We start from the raw sequence: 16127 nt of genomic DNA on the forward strand, positions 1-16127 counted from the left end.
GCCACTTATTTAAAAGACGTTGGTCACACGATACATAGACAAATCGTGTAACGTTGCCGGGGCCTGTGTGTATAGCGAGCCCAGTGGTTTGAGAGCGTGGTTTTACACACACTTCAAACGAGCAAAAACGTAACAACCTCACATCCCGGCAATTTTATTCAAACCGTATGGAGCACATCTCTCAGATTCCCCCTTTTTCCCCTTTTTTTGACAAATTTAAGCTTTTTTCCTCAGATTTGAGCTTTCATCTCCTATGCTCTCAAGGCAAAAAAAAGCTTAAATCTGAGGAAAAAAGCTTAAAAACGAGATTCACGAGCACATATTTAAAAGATGTTGGTCACACGATACAGAGACAGAACGTGTAACGGTGCCGGGTCCTGAACAACCCATGGGCCTACTGAGCTTTCCTTATGCCAGAACAGTTCTACAAGGAAAATAATAAAAAGGTAAAATTTACCGAGTTAGCAAAGGTGAACGCTCGTGAAAGCCAAAAAGGTAACTTCTACCTCTTCGAGGTGAAACTCACCTCACAGTGAGGTAAAATTTGAATCGAGGTTGGAAAAAAGGTACAATTCACCGAGAAAAAAGGTGAATCCAAAAAAGGTAAATCTTACCTCGTAGCGAGGTGAAGTTCACCTGAATTGAGCTCGATAAAAAAGTATAATTCACCTAGAAAAAAAGGTAAATCCAAATAAGGTAAAACTTACCTCGTAGCGAGGTGTAATTGACCTGGATTGAGCTAAACAAAACGGTACAATTCTTCTAAAAAAAAAGTAACTATTCGCCGAACCCGTTCATTGAGGTTAAGCTGTTTTGTCATTCTAGGAAAAAGTTTTGCTTTGTGCCTAATATGTGAAAATCGGAATAGAATGGTAAGTGTTTTTAAATATCATTTAGTTGTGCTGGTGCTCGTCATAATACTATTGATTTTGTTTCAGATCGGCCCATAGAGCTTTGAAGTGTAATTCCACGTCATCCTCCAGCCGGAAAAGCCGAACCTGACCGGATTAGTCGAACGGAGGAGGCCATGAATGTATGCAACGCAGGTGGATTCAGCGGCCATAGCGGCTCAGAAGAACGCGAAGCCGAATTACCAGTCCCTATTTATCTCCAATAAATATCATTTTTGAAAGAATTTTGTATTTTTTTATTTCTTATTGAAGAAAACAATCAAACCAACCAGCACCACCAACGGTATTATTTACTATTTTGCTAGGTGAATGCGAAAAAGGTAAAATTTACCTTTTTGCTAGGTAAATTGAAAAAAGGTAAAATTTACCTTTTTGCTAGGTGAATGAAAAAAAGGTAAAATTTACCTCAAAAGAGGGGTGGAAAAAATTCACCTCGCAAAAAGGTAAATTTTACCTTTTTTTTATTTTCCGTGTAGCGACGTTGCCAGATTCAGATTCTCGCTGCGAATAGTTGCTACTTGTCGATTTTTTCACTTTTCACATTTTATCTATTCCGCGTTCGTACTTTTGGCCAAGTGTCAACTTTTGAACCGTGTTTTCTTGTTGTATTTTTTTCTTTTTGCCAATGATTGTTTGTTATATAATTTTAATCGGCGTAATTTTTAAGATTATAATTTTAATGGCATGTTCGGCGGAATGAAAAACTAGAGAGAAATTTTATTTTATAGAAATTTGAAAGAAAGATGGATAGACAGGCATTAGTGCGCCAATAGGAGTTTCTCCTCCTTTAGTTAGCTAGTGTAGAGCAAAGGCGGGACCATTCATGGGAGCTTTTCATCAACATGCCCTCTAGCCTAAAATTTCAACAACTATAAAGCTTTCTTCTATTGGCGCTTTAATGCCTGTCTATCCACCTTTCTTTCAAATTTCTATAAAATAAAATTTCTCTCTAGTTTTTCATTTCGCCGAACATGCCATTAAAATTATGATCATAAAAATTACGGCGATTATAATCATATAACGATAAATTTAATTAAATTTGCTCAAAAATTTCGTTTTGGAGGCGTTTGTTGTTTTTCTTGTTTGATTTGCCAAATAGAGTTAAAAATTCCGGATAAAATCCGGGCATTTTTCAATGAAATCTGGGCAACCGGGCTGGGTCGAACTGTTCCCACATTTTGTATTAAATATCCGGGCAAACCGGATAAAACCGGGCAATCTGGCAACCTTATCTATGCTAGTTTATTTGGGCTATTTAAAAGATTAATTTTGGATGATAATGTTTATAAATCTTTAAAATGTATTTTATAAAAAAAAGGTGAACGAAACCATTTTTGAAAGCAGCGTGTATAAAGAGGCGTTAATAAAAAAGTTATGAAACATGAAATTCGCTTGTTTGTTAAAAATTAATTTGAGACTCACGTTTGGGATGAGCATCTTTTGACAAACCTTTATAAATCTCAATTTAAAACTATTATTTTAAATTCATCGAAAAATATAAGGCACCGTCAAACGGGCATCATGCAACTGCGGGGTTAGATGCAACATTTGTATACCAGAGCACTGATATAATTTTTTATTTCATATTACGTAATCTTTTAACGATTACAAAATGATGATGACATAATTTTCAACACATAAAGCTAGTATTTTAAAGTTTTTCATTTTCATTTTAAATTTAAAATAATCTTCAATAAATGCTCAAATTTTACCATTTTTCGATGCCGTAAAAACTATACCCATTATAACGGATTTGCATAATGATTGCACTACAAAAAATTAATGGTTTAATTATTCTATTCCAACACTTATTTACTTACTTAATGATCCCGCGCCGATCCTCCGGTGGATAGGGCCGTGGTAAAAGACCTCCACTGTTGACGATCCGGAGCCAGCGTCTTAACCTGGTCCCAGTCAGTTTCTCGGTCTGCCTCTTCTTCGATGTCCTTCTAGATTCCAATCTAGTGCCTCTCTGCAAATCTCGTTTTCAGCTTTCCGCAGCGTGTGCCCAATCCATCTCCACTTACGTTCCCGAATCTCGATTTCTAGCGCCCTTTAATGACACCGGCGATGTAGTTTCCTCATTCGAGATCCAGTTGCCAGGCCACCAAGCGCGGATGATATTCCGCAGACAGCGGTTTACAGATACTTGCAGTTTTTGCGTCGTTACCGCCTATGTGCACCATGTTTCGCACCCGTACAGCAATACGGATTTGACGTTTGAGTTGAAGATTCGGATTTTTGTTCGTAGAGAGATCTGGCGTGACCGCCAGATGTTTCGGAGACTCTCAAACGCAAATCGGGCCTTTCTGATCCAGGTTTCGATTTCTTTCCTGGTACCATCATCAGGCGTTATCTGGCTACCAAGATACTGAAAGCACTCCACTTTCTCAACTTGTTGCCCAGCTACCATGAAACTGGAGGGATTTCCTGTGTTGATCTCCATCGACTTGGTCTTTCCGATATTGACTTTGAGACCTGCTGCCTTGGAACTTTCGGTGAGGTCGTCGAGTTTGTTCTGCATATCCGGTTGTGTTTGGGCGAGCAAAACAATATCGCCAGCCAAGTCAAGGTCGTTCAGTTGCTCCATTTTTGAAGGATTCCACGGCAATCCTCGGTTCGGTGCACAGTCGATCGATCCAGTCAGAATCTCATCCATTACGATTACTTGTCTCACTCCACCAGTTACCGGGATTGGTTCGGACAAGACACCGTCGTGCAAGACCTTGCACGAAAATGCCTCGTATTGTGCTTCGATGAGATGGACTAGTTTCTCTGGGACCCTCGTCGCCTTAGAGCTGCCCAGATGATTTTAGGGTTAAGTCGGTCTAATGCTTTTTCGAAATCAACGAACACCAGCAGAAGAGAGTCCTGGAATTCGTTGATTTGTTCCAGTATGGTTCGTAGCGTTGTGATGTGGTCCACACATGATCGTCCGGATCGGAATCCAGCTTGTTGCCGTGGAAGTGTAGCATCGATTTTCTCCTGGATCCTGTTCAGCATCACTTTGCAGAGTACTTTGAGGGTTGTAAAGATTAACGTTATGCCTCGTCAGTTACCGCACTCAGTCAGGTCTCCTTTCTTCGGGACCTTTACGAGGATACCCTGCATCCAGTCGGCCGGGAATGTTGCAGTATTCCAGATGTCAGCGAAAAGACGATGCAACATTTGTGCAGATAGGGCAGGGTCGACTTTCAGCATTTTCAGCAGGGATGCAATCGATCCCAGGTGCTTTGTTGGATTTCATGTTTTTGATTGCCGCTTCTATTTCAGCCAGCGAGGGCGCTTCCGAGTTGACGCCATTTATGCGGCTTACTGTAGCCGCTTCGAGCTGCGGGTTCTTTTGGCCATCGCTATTCGTGACTCGGAAGAGTTGTTCGAAGTGCTCAGTCCATCGTTTGAGCTGATCTGTTCGATCGGTCAATAACTGACCTGCTCGGTCTTTCAGCGGTATTCTTGCATTAGTCCTTGCACCACTGAGGCAGCGAGAAATGTCAGAAAGTAATCGGATATCTCCATTAGCGGCGGCTCTTTCTCCCTCTCCAGCTAGGGAGTTTGTCCAGGCTCTCTTGTCTCGTCTACAAGCTCGTTTAACTGCCTGCTCCGCATATCGTAAGCGGGCGGCTGCTTTGGCTCTCCGTTTTCGGTCATCTGTCCTAGGCCATGGCGCCCCATGATGCACTCAAGGTCTTGATTGTTGGAGCCAATCTTTGCGTTGAAGTCGCCCAAATGGATTTGAATGTCACCCTTCGGAATTTTCTCTACCACGCTGTTCAGTTGACTGTAAAACTGTTCTTTCTCCTGCAAATCGGCAACGTCAGTTGGCGCATAACGCTGGCCCATTGAAAGGTTTCTTACCCGTGTTCAAAATCTGGCTATGATTATTCTTTCGTTTATCGGTTCCCATCTAATGAGGGCCGCGTAGGCCTGCGGGCTTAACAGGAAACCAACTCCTTGTTCCCGAGTAGCATGTTCTCCTCGTATGCCAGAGTAAAGCAGGACTTGCCCGGACTGTGTCTTGTGTTCTCCAGTGTAAGGCCAACGGACTTCGCTCAGTCCTAGAATTTCAAGCTTAAGGCGGCTAGCTTCTCTATCAAGTTGAGCCAGCTTGCCTTGTTGGGCAAGGGTTAAAACATTCCAAGTTCCAATTCGTGTCCGTGTTTTCATGCTAAAAGTCGTCGCCAAAGTTCCAGGTCGGTCATTTCTTTCGGATTCCGTAACAATTTTATGAATCGGGAGCAGTAGGTTGTTAGCCTAAAGTCCCTATCCCGCGATGGGGCTGCCATCTTGGACTGAGCTGGCGGGAGCCTTATTTCATAAATACAGCCGCTTGCTGTAAGACAGACGCTGTTTGAGCCGCCCCTGACCTGGAGAACAGACGCTCGGTTGTTGTTGCACGCCGCCCCTGACCTGGGGAGCAGACGCGTGCGGCCACCTTTTCAGTCTGCATGCGACCAAAGCATCCACTGGGGTTGGGTACCCGATCTCCGCTTAGGTTACTCGCATCCCAGCCGGCACTGCGAGGAGGTAGAGTTAGGAGTTGTGAATAAGAGGTGATATGACCACTATGGGGTCTCGTGTTGCACATTATCCATCATTTACCAGCCTTACCCTTCATGTCTCACTATTTATTTTTCACTTATCATTCTCGTATTTTAACCCTTTTAGTACCGAGGCCAATTGGCCGCATTTGCAGAGGTTATAAATAATGATAAAATCGAAAGTATGATGGATATAAACAAAATTAAAAAAAAAATAGTACATTGTACACAGGATGATGAATATAACTAAATTTATTCTAGATTTTTCTCTTTTGAAACACCGGTTTCACGAGATAAACGATTTGTTTTTTTTTTGTTGTAGCAATAGCAACCTTACTGAACGGTAGGATTTGAAAAAAGCTAACAGGAATAGAGGATGAACTAATGATTGTCAAGGTTTTTTTTTGTCTATTCCTAAAATTTAAACAATATCATCATGCATTTAGCAAGTTGAAGAAATATTTAAAAAAATACGTGTTGGGTCACAACAAGAATTTTTTCTTATGTCTTTATGGTTCAATGGTATGTTAACAACATAAAATCTTTTGTTGTGTTATAATTTGATTGTAAATAAAGTATTGAAATTTGATGTTTCGAAAGAGAAACCTTTTCCAAACCCTTCAAATATAAATGGTAATGCCTAGTGTGTGTCATGTAGTTGATGGTATGCAAATTTTTCCTACGTTTTTAACTCTAATAAGCCGTTGGGCGTTGTGCGGGTCAAAAAAGGTGTTGATTGAGTTGTTTTGTAAATAACCACAGAGAACAGACGTCCAAGCTCGAATAAAAAATCGTCAAAAAAGTGTGTAAAATTTCAAATGTTATCACCAAAAAATACGTTAGAAATCGACTACAAACAGTGCCATCTATTGCGCCGTTCAAAAGTCACAAATCAACTTTAAAGTGCCCAGTTTTCGAATAGGCGTAATCATATATAAACTCACAAAAAATCAAAAAGGGTGTTGGAATTTTTACACAAGTTTCGTGAGCTAGCTTGTACGTCTGTTCTCTGTGAAATAACTATCTTAACCCTACTTTTCAAAAAGTAACAAATTTGCAACAATGAATTAAGGCTGTTCTGAAATTCACATACAGCTAAACAGTCAACTTTTCCATCGATGGCAATAATATTTCTAATTTAAGATCACGTTCATTTAGAAAAAAATGACTTTCACTGTATAAAGGTACAAAAAAGACAAACTTGAATCTTAAAATTATGGAATTTTGAAAAAGCCTTATTTTTCAGATTTTTTACCTAGTCTAATACACAATGAGAAATATTTTTGGACTGGAAATCAATCAATTCGTATTCACAGTAAAGTAATTATCATTATGAACACAATTTGAGAAATTTGTTTTGGTTTTTCTTAGAAATTATTTGTTGCAAATTAGCAACATCTCGCAACGGCAGTTCCCAAGCTAGGTTTATGGGTTGCAAAGTGAGTTTTAAAGTTGTTCACCTTGTAAACAGTGAATATGTCTCCGTTCAAAGCCGTTATCGTTATTAATGTTTTTTTATCATGAGCATCTAACTGGAAAAAATGGCTACAACTGTAAAATATGGTAAAACAACTTAAAATTTTTGTTTTGATCATTGACCTTTCTTTTACAAAATAATAAACTTATGGATCACCATTGGATCACCATTTACTGTGGATCACCATTGTAATATATAATCCATTTATTCAGAAATGAAAGATTCCGTAGAGTGTAAAAATTTCATCTGTCATGAATGGGGGTAATGAAAGTATTTATTAGGAAAAGAGCCATTTGATTTGCGGGTGTTAGTTAACACATAACAAATTTATGTAACGAAGGTAATTTATGTTATTGTTACACTGAAATTAGGCGATTTCAAATTTGAAAACGATACCTCCAACATTTATGAAGATATTTCAGAAACAAACATTCTTCATTTTGACCTAATTCACCCCTTAGACTAAGGTTGTCAGATTGCCTGGTTTTATCCGGACTTGCTAGGATGTCTAATACAAAATTTAAATAAGATACGATCTGGACCCATTGCTCGATTCGTTGAAAAATGCTCGGATCTAATAATTGTTTTCCCTAAAATCCAACAATAAACTCAAAAAGAATAATATAATTTATGATTTTTTCGCCTAAATACAAAATTTTTGAGCGAGTTTTATAAAAATAATCACTACCGTTCTCTTGGAAGCCTAAAATACGATTTGAAATCTGCTGATGTGTTTTGAATTGAACAAAGACAAGTTCAAAGATTTTTTTCTTCTAAATATTTGTTGAAAATTTCATGATTCCAGGTTTTTTTTCCAAATTTTCCCGGAAACTGCCCAGTATTTAGGTTGAAAATTTAGATATCAATTGCCCGTATTCTACCCCCGTATTTGCCCGGTCTAGATACGTGCGCGAAATATTCTGGTAACCTTATCCTAGACTAAGGTAGCCAAAATGCCTGGTTTTATCCAGGTTTGCTCGGATATTTAATACAATATTTGGGAGCAGTCCGACCTGGCCGGGGTGCCTGGATTTCATTGAAAAAAAGCCTAGGTTTTGCCCGGATTCATTCACTTTATTTGGCAAATCAAATAAAAAAAAAATAAATTGTATTGCAAAAATAGTCGATTTATGTGTCGAAAACGAAATTTTTTGAGTAAGTTTTTCAAAAATAATCATAAAAAGTTTTTTTTGATGCCAAAACGATTTAAAATCTGTCGATAAATTTTGATGAAAAAATAGTTTTCATTTTTGTTCTCTTGATTTTTGTTGAGTAACTTTCGAGTTTTGACTAAATTTGCCCGGATATTGCCTGTATTTTTGGTCGTCAATTTGGAAAACAAATGCCCGGATTATACCTGGTTTTTATATAAAATGGGCGAGGTTTGCCCGGCCCGACTAAGTGCGTGAAAAATTCTAGCAACCTTACTCTAGACCTCGCAGGACGGTACTTATGAAAAATGTATTTATTTATAAAAAAAATCTGAAATAGTATGATTTTTAGCTAGTTCTATGATTTTTCTACATTAATGAATCTACATAGCCATTTCTAACCTTTATATAAGTTAAACATTTTTGCAAATCTGTTTAATGACCGCTTCTTTAATTGGTGATAGGACAAGCTTTTGCCAAAACAAAACTTCAACATTAATTAATGATCGCCAACCATTTGCCAGTTTCTCCTTGCAGACACTCGGATATTTCCACACGATCAGCTGGAACGGGGTGTCTGTCTGCGTAGCTGTCTGCAACGAATTTCCTCTTTCGTCCAGATTGACATGGATCACCTGGAGGCACCGTCATCGATCGCCGAATTGAGCCAGCTCCGAGAGTATCTCGGCCAATGTGTCGACAGCGAGCTTATGTCAACTTACCATCTGAAAGCTTCGGTTTCAGAACTCCACTGCAGCACGCAAGAGGATCTGCATCAACCTTTCGGTGAGGTCGAAACATCAAAGTTAATTGATTTTGGGCGTGCTCTAATCTCAATAAAATTTTCATTTTCACTAGGTTTCACCGAAAAAATGTTCATTGCATTAGTTATTGGGTTGACTCTGTTGGTCTTCGAAGCTACGAGACGAAATTTCAAGGCGATCACGAGCAATTGTAAGTTTTTGTCTCATCCAAACGATTACTTACCTATTTTTTTTATTTATCATGCTAATGAATATAACGCAAGGTTAAGTGGACATTTCACATACCTACCTCACATAATTGTGTTTGGGGTTGACATCATTGCTGTCATTAAATAACTTGCAATACAATCGCACGAACTCGTGATTTCTGATAACTCAGTAGCAAAAAAGCACATCCAAATCAGGTTTTTTCTTTAACATTTAATGTGACTTATAGAGAATTCGTTTTCGTGTGGTGGTGCACCGGGGCACTACCGGTAGTGCACTTTTTGCTGTTTTCATGCTCGTTTTCACGATGAGTAGTCCACTGGTAGTGCACCATAAAGTGGACGGTGGAACACTCTGAAAATATTCGGTGTTGCTTGCGCTCTCACCAATACTATCATGAATTTTGACAGCACGTGCTTCCCGATGTAAACAAATATCAGCTGGTTGGTTTATTTCTATACCGCAAAAATTGCGTTCGAGCTGTTTTTTTCTCTTTATTATCCCGAAGAACGGAAACTTGTTCCGGATTCAATACCAGTGCCGTTTCCAACAGAGGCGGAGAATTTCACCTGGATGGCACGTTCCAAAGCAAACAACGCTCCCAAGAAGAAATGTGCACAGAAGGTTTGCTGCAATCGGTTCCAGGCGATGCCGAAAAAGAGCAGCAAATCCGAGTGTAAAAAGGCCAACCTAAAGATCTGGTGGAATCGCCCGAACCGCGTTTTCTTGTTCGGGAGGGTCCTATAAGTTGGTCTCCACAGCAAGAAGCGTTCAGCTGCATCAAAGCTACTCTGCTTCGAGCCAGCTTCGAGCTGTGCCTTAGGGTGACGATGCTCGGTTGCGCCAAGTCCCGGATTCCCACCCGTTGCCCTTCAAAAACGGTAGTTCGAGACTACACCCGCATTGGGAGCTTGAATTTCGTTCGTTTCGGACTGTTAGCAAAATTTTCTCCCGCGACTTCCGCGATCTGAGTTCGCCAATTTGACTTCCAAGAATTTTTCTTTTGTCATCTGAAAACGGAAATAGTTACTCGAGGTATTTGCGAGGAATAAACGTTCTAAATACCGGAACCTTCAAGCTGGGGTAACTGCAGTCTAGCAGCAGCAAACATAGACCACTCAGAATCAGCCGGTATTGAAGTTATCATCAGAGCCAGAGGCGAATCTACCAAGCAAAATAAATCTGAAATCTTCACAATTCAACATAATATATAAATTCATGCTAAAATTTTCATATTATTTAAAAGATAATGATCAAATGAAAACAAATATCAGCTGTAATGGATTTTTGACAGCTTGATGTTTTCTGTTGACACTGCCGATTTCACGTACACCAACAAAGGTGGGTGCAAAACTCGATTCATGCTCGTTTTCAGCTTGGATGGTGCAACACTTTCGGGTGGTGAAAACAAATACGGTATTATAAATTAGTTTCTCAGCACTGGTTGATGAAACCTTGATTTTTAGTAAATTCCTTTGTGTATTTATAAAAAGTATCATAGTAGGTACCGTCAAACGAGGCATCATGCAGGGTTAGATACAGCAGGGTTAGATGCAACATTTGTATACCACAACACTTATTCAATTTTTATTTTAATATAATGTAATAAAGTTATCATTTGATAACAAAATGATGATGACATAGTTTCTTCTAGTTTCATTCTGAGGTATCTTCTAAAAGTACGTAGTAGTGTACGAGAAATGCTAAATGAATATTTGGCATCCCAACCTCTTTCCAGAGAGGAGATAGGAAAAGAGAATGGAAACTAATCGAACCTAATGGAACCAATTTTGGCATGGAAATTCCTCCCCCCTTTCAGTGGGGGAGTCAGAAAAAGGAAGGAAATGGCGTCCATAATTTTTAACATAACTTGAACACTTCTCAAACAAATGGAATCAAATATGGTAAAGGGTGATACGGTCAAAATTTGGTCAAGGGAAAACGCGTGTAAATCGGTGAAATCGTTTATTTCAAAAATCAAATTCAATTTCTTTTTCAAGTTTAATTAGTATAAAATTCAGGAAAAAATATTCAGTTAGGCTTCCGCTTTTCCAAATCCGAATTGCCGAGCCTTACGCTTAACCCCTGCCATCAGATATTGTACAGCCACCTTGTCCACCTTCTTCGCCGCAGAAAGCCAGTTTGCCTTGAACTGCTGCTCGTCTTTTCGTTAGCAGTATTTTTGGTCTTCTTTAGGTTCCGTTTGTCAATAGCCCAGTATTTCTCAATTGGGCAGAGCTCTGGCGTGTTGGGAGGGTTCTTGTCCTTGGGAACCACCTGAACGTTGTTGGCGACGTACCACTCCATGGCCTTTTTTACCGTAATGGCAAGATACCAAATCCGGCCAAAACAAAACGGAACAACCGTGTTTCTTCAGGAAAGGCAGCAGACGTTTATTCAAACACTCTTTCACGTAAATTTCTTGGTTGACAGTCTCGGAAGCTATGAAAATGCTGCTTTTCAAGCCACAGGTACAGTGGCTTGCCAAACCAGATATTTTTTCGCGAACTTTGACAGTTTCATGTGCTTGAAAATATCTGCTACCTTTCCCCTTCATTTTGCCGTATAAAACTTCTGTCCCGGAAGCTACTTGTAGTCGGCTTTGACGTAGGTTTCGTCGTCCATTACCACGCAGTCAAACTTCGTCAGCATCGTCGTGTACAGCCTCCGGGATCGCCCTTTGGCCGTCCCATTTGGTTTATCATCGCGATTTGGAGTCACTATCCTCTTGTAAGTCGATGCACGGTTGTAGACGATACACCCAGCTTATTTGCGGCATCTTGGAGAGAGGGGTAAGGGTTTCGCTTGAAACTACCGGCAACTCTCTTTGTCGTCTCAGCGGCTTCCGGTTTTCGATTTCCCCCCGATCCAGACTTCCTGGCTGTCGACAAACGTTCCCCAAACACGTTAATTACATTTGTAACGGTTGATTTGGCAACTTTTAGCGATTTTGCCAGCTTTGCGTGCGAGTAGCTCGGATTTTCACGATGCGCGAGCAAAATTTTGTTACGCTGCTCTTCTTCCTTGGACGGCATTTTGACAACTGAAGAGTGAGTTCCAAAATCAAAATAGGGCATTCTACACACACACTTTCAAAATGAGGGGTGTTCAGGTTTTTAAAATGCAGAATTGAATCATATTTTCTGATGTTTTTTTTTCGGAGTAATTTTATGGCTACGTTTTATTTTTCTAAATTTATTATTGCTGCATTTTGCATCTAGTTCGTTTTAGGCGTCACGATGCTAAAAAATTGACCGGAATCTGATATCCTCGTCCTGGTTTCTCTACTTTTGTTCTTTTTGCATCTTGCTGGTTGCCCAGCAAATTTTGCGCCTTAACTAATCGATCCCGGAAGACGTCCTCAGTCCTCAGAAGTCCATCGAAGATTGACCTTGTGGGGGGAAAATTCACCCAATATCATTACATCAATCTATCATACGCTGACTTACCAAAGCTAGCTTCCTGTGGGATCCTGCGTGATCCTTCCTGTGATCGTCGAGACTCACGTCGATTTCGCGGGCAACCAGAGTAGGCGTACCATTTCCAATTCCAGGAACTGTCGGCCTACTACACGACCGCTGCCAGGAACTGGTAGAGAAAAATGTTTCCCCATTGCTGGAGAACGCTTGTGCTTTACCACCGACGCACATAGGAGTACTCTATGGAAAAAGCTGGCCAAAACCTTTTTTTCTCTTTAGTATGATTATAAATCTTATTTTCGTTGTTTTCAAGTATACACAACTCATTTTTTCTCAAAATTTCAAATTTCTTAAATTTGGTCTTTTTGGGCAACTCGCTGCACCCTTATAAAATGTTTGTTTTCAAGCAAATTAGATGCAAACCAGCCGTTCAACTATCAAAAATGATGAAAAACACCATTTTTTAAACAAACAAATCAAACGTAATAAAAAGTAAATGCATGGCATGCTCGCTATCTGAAACAAAATTAGGGACAAAAATCGCTCAAATTTTTAGATTTCAAAATAGATAATAGATCGAGTTCGCAAGTATGCGCACGATTTTCTTTTGGACATGTTTAAGGAAGTTACAAGAATTCGTGTGATATGGGATTTTTTTCCCGGCGGAACCCGGAAGATAAACTTCAACACTAATTTAAAAAAAAAACAATATGAGTTTGTTCAAAAAATTTTGCACTATTTTGTTTAGCTTCTCTACCACATCTGTTTATCAAGAAATGAACGCAATTTCAACCGCAATTCATTGGTCATACACACTTAGAAAAATCCTAGGAATTTTACATGAAAGAGCATGGGTAGAAGGGAATCGGGTAATATCACGAGAAAATACAGTTTATTTGATGTAATTCTCCTTGACATTACTTGACATGTAAAACGAAATCACATGTAAATCTTTTCAACATGCACGGCGGGTTTTGTTCACAGTAAATTTACATTTCAACTCATTTTCATTTTTTCGATGACGGAATTTTACATGTTGAGTTTCTTTTACATGTAATCTAACGTTACAGCTCTGTACGATGTATTTTATGATTCAAATCTAATTGGAATGAATGTACTTTAGCAGTCTAATGGGTTCCAAGGGAGTTATGGCTAATATCAATAGAAAAGCGAACAGCATGTGATTTCTTTGTTGTTTCCATAACTAACCGAAAGATTTTCAATACAAAATATTTAGGAAAATGAGGATTGTGTTGATACTATTCAAAGTGAGGTATCAATTTCATAACTGAGCTCAGATCAAAATTAACTTGGATTTTCATGAGATTCAGCCCTGTGCACGGCATTCGAAGGAACAATACAAACATGAGTCGATTATATTGATGCAGGAATGTTTTCGTTAAATTAAACATATTTCAAATATCTCATTAATCCATTTTATTAAAAACTAGCTGATCCCATACGAACTCCGTTTCGCTTTCAACTTGGAATATGTTATGAACAGTTTGTATGAAAGCCAATTGCCAAGCATTTTCCAGATGCACTTCCGAATTCATTGTTAAGTAATAATTGCAAAAATGTTGGTCGATCACTTTGTCTGTCGTCTGCTACTAATTTTGAAATCAGAAATACTTTGACCGTGCCAAAAAACCACGTGTATAAATATTTTCTATTTTAATTATTGCCAAAAAGCTAAACCCATTTCGGGGGCTCTTATACAATCTTTGATGACTGAAATCGATTGCTCTTCCCTCAAAATTCCCGTGTGCAAGTTTTCAAAGCAATCCATTGTACAATAACGTCAATTTTGCTAAAAAACATTGAAAAATTAATTTATATGGACGACCCCTTTCATCGACCCCTGGCAAACATTTGACATCTAAAATCGGTTGCTCGTCCCTGAAAACTACCGTGTGAAAATTTGCATCACAACCCGATGTAAAATAACGACGATATTGCAAAAATATTGAAAGTTTTATATGGACGACCCCCTTTGCCGGCCCCTTACACTGAATTTAATACCTGAAATTCATTGCTCGTCTCTCAAAACTCTCATGTACAAATTTTCGTCTGAATCCGATGTATAATAACGACAATATCACATAAACAGTGAATAGTTAATATGGACGACCCCTTTGGCCGACCCCTGATTTTAGTTTGGATAAGTAAAATCAGTTGTTTGTCCCTAATAACTCCTATGTGCAAATTTTCACCCCAATCCGATGTATAAAAACGTCAATATCACTAAGATACTGAAAATTTCATATGGACGACCCCTTCTGCCGGCCCCTTACTCTGAATTTGATACCTCAAATCGTTTGCACGTCACTCAAAACTATCGTGTACTAATTTTCATCTGAATACCATGTATAATAACGTCAATATTGCAAAAACAGCGAACAGTTAATATGGGCGACCCCTTTGGCTGAACCCTTACACAAAATTTGACACCTGAAATCGATTGCTCGTCTTTCGAAACACTCATGTGCAAATTTTCAACACGATCCGACAAAAAATAACGTCAATATCGCGAAAACAATATTTGTCTTCTATGGACGACCCCCTTCAGAAGGGATCATCCGAAAATCTAAAAACATTTTTCATCCTTCCTGGTCCTAATGAGCATCCATGCCAAATTTCAGCTCTCTAGCTCTTAAGACGGCTGAGTCTATAGAGGACAAACAAACAAACAAACAAACAAACAAACAAACAAACAAACAAACAAACAAACAAACAAACAAACAAACAAACAAACAAACAAACAAACAAACAAACAAACAGAAATTGCTTTATATATATATATAGATTTCAAAACATACATACATATTTATCCACATTCTTGTGCACAACTGCTTAACGAGTATTCTAGTAAAACGAATCATTTACGTATGAAGCACATCACTATACAGTGAGCGAAATAAGAATAGCACCACTATGTGTTTTGCTTTTTAAAATATGAATGATTGAAAATTACGAAAATTTTCTTCCACAGATTGTTCTGTATTGCTTAACGGATAAATCAAGCATGAGTTTACTTTTTTTGGACGTTGCAATTGGCGTTGAGGACCAAAAATGTGAAAAAGGGGTGCGAAATAAGAATAGAACCACTTGAGTTTTTCTAACAAAAACTAGATTATTTTCAAAAATTTACTGTGTAAAAGTGAATAATAATGCTTCTACGAGTTATTTGAATAGAAAACTGCATTTAAGGAGTTTTTCAGAATTCCAAAGGATTTCAAAGGTGGGGTTTTAAGAGATGCTCCTCTAGCGTTAAGGAATTAAATATTTGAGCTGTAATTGTTTATCAAATTACTAACTTTCTTCATTCAAATGACGTGAAATGATGAAACAAACATGCGGATTTAATTTTTAATCAGAAAGAATAGGTTGGAAATCAATAACGTTGATTTTGTTCAGTAAACCACACTTTTTTCCAGTTTCAAGTCGTAGATGGCAGCACTATCTTGCAGTTAACACCAAATTTTGTCTCAATATTGATTTTCCAGGTTTATTTAGGCCCATATTCATCATTTTGAGGTATTTTCCCATTACATTTTTGTGGAAGTTCATGCTGCAGAAAGCTTTTCCGGATTTACAAAAGAATCACCAGCACAAAAATGTACAACCACCAAAATTCCTGCTCATCTCAACTTTCAA

The 16127-nt window shown here is 38.6% G+C and overlaps 1 protein-coding gene across 1 annotated transcript in view; it reads left to right on the forward strand.

Moving 5' to 3' along the window:
* The window catches only part of LOC129746595 (regulator of hypoxia-inducible factor 1-like), a 30523-nt gene that overhangs the window by 3561 nt on the left and 10835 nt on the right, over positions 1-16127 (forward strand). Inside the window, exons 4-5 of the mRNA XM_055740332.1 lie at positions 8605-8866; positions 8939-9034. Of these exons, the coding sequence (XP_055596307.1) occupies positions 8605-8866; positions 8939-9034 (358 nt within the window). The remainder of the gene's footprint in view (positions 1-8604; positions 8867-8938; positions 9035-16127) is intronic.

Source organism: Uranotaenia lowii, chromosome 2 (assembly GCF_029784155.1).
Source record: "Uranotaenia lowii strain MFRU-FL chromosome 2, ASM2978415v1, whole genome shotgun sequence".
NCBI classification, from domain to species: Eukaryota; Metazoa; Arthropoda; class Insecta; order Diptera; family Culicidae; genus Uranotaenia; species Uranotaenia lowii.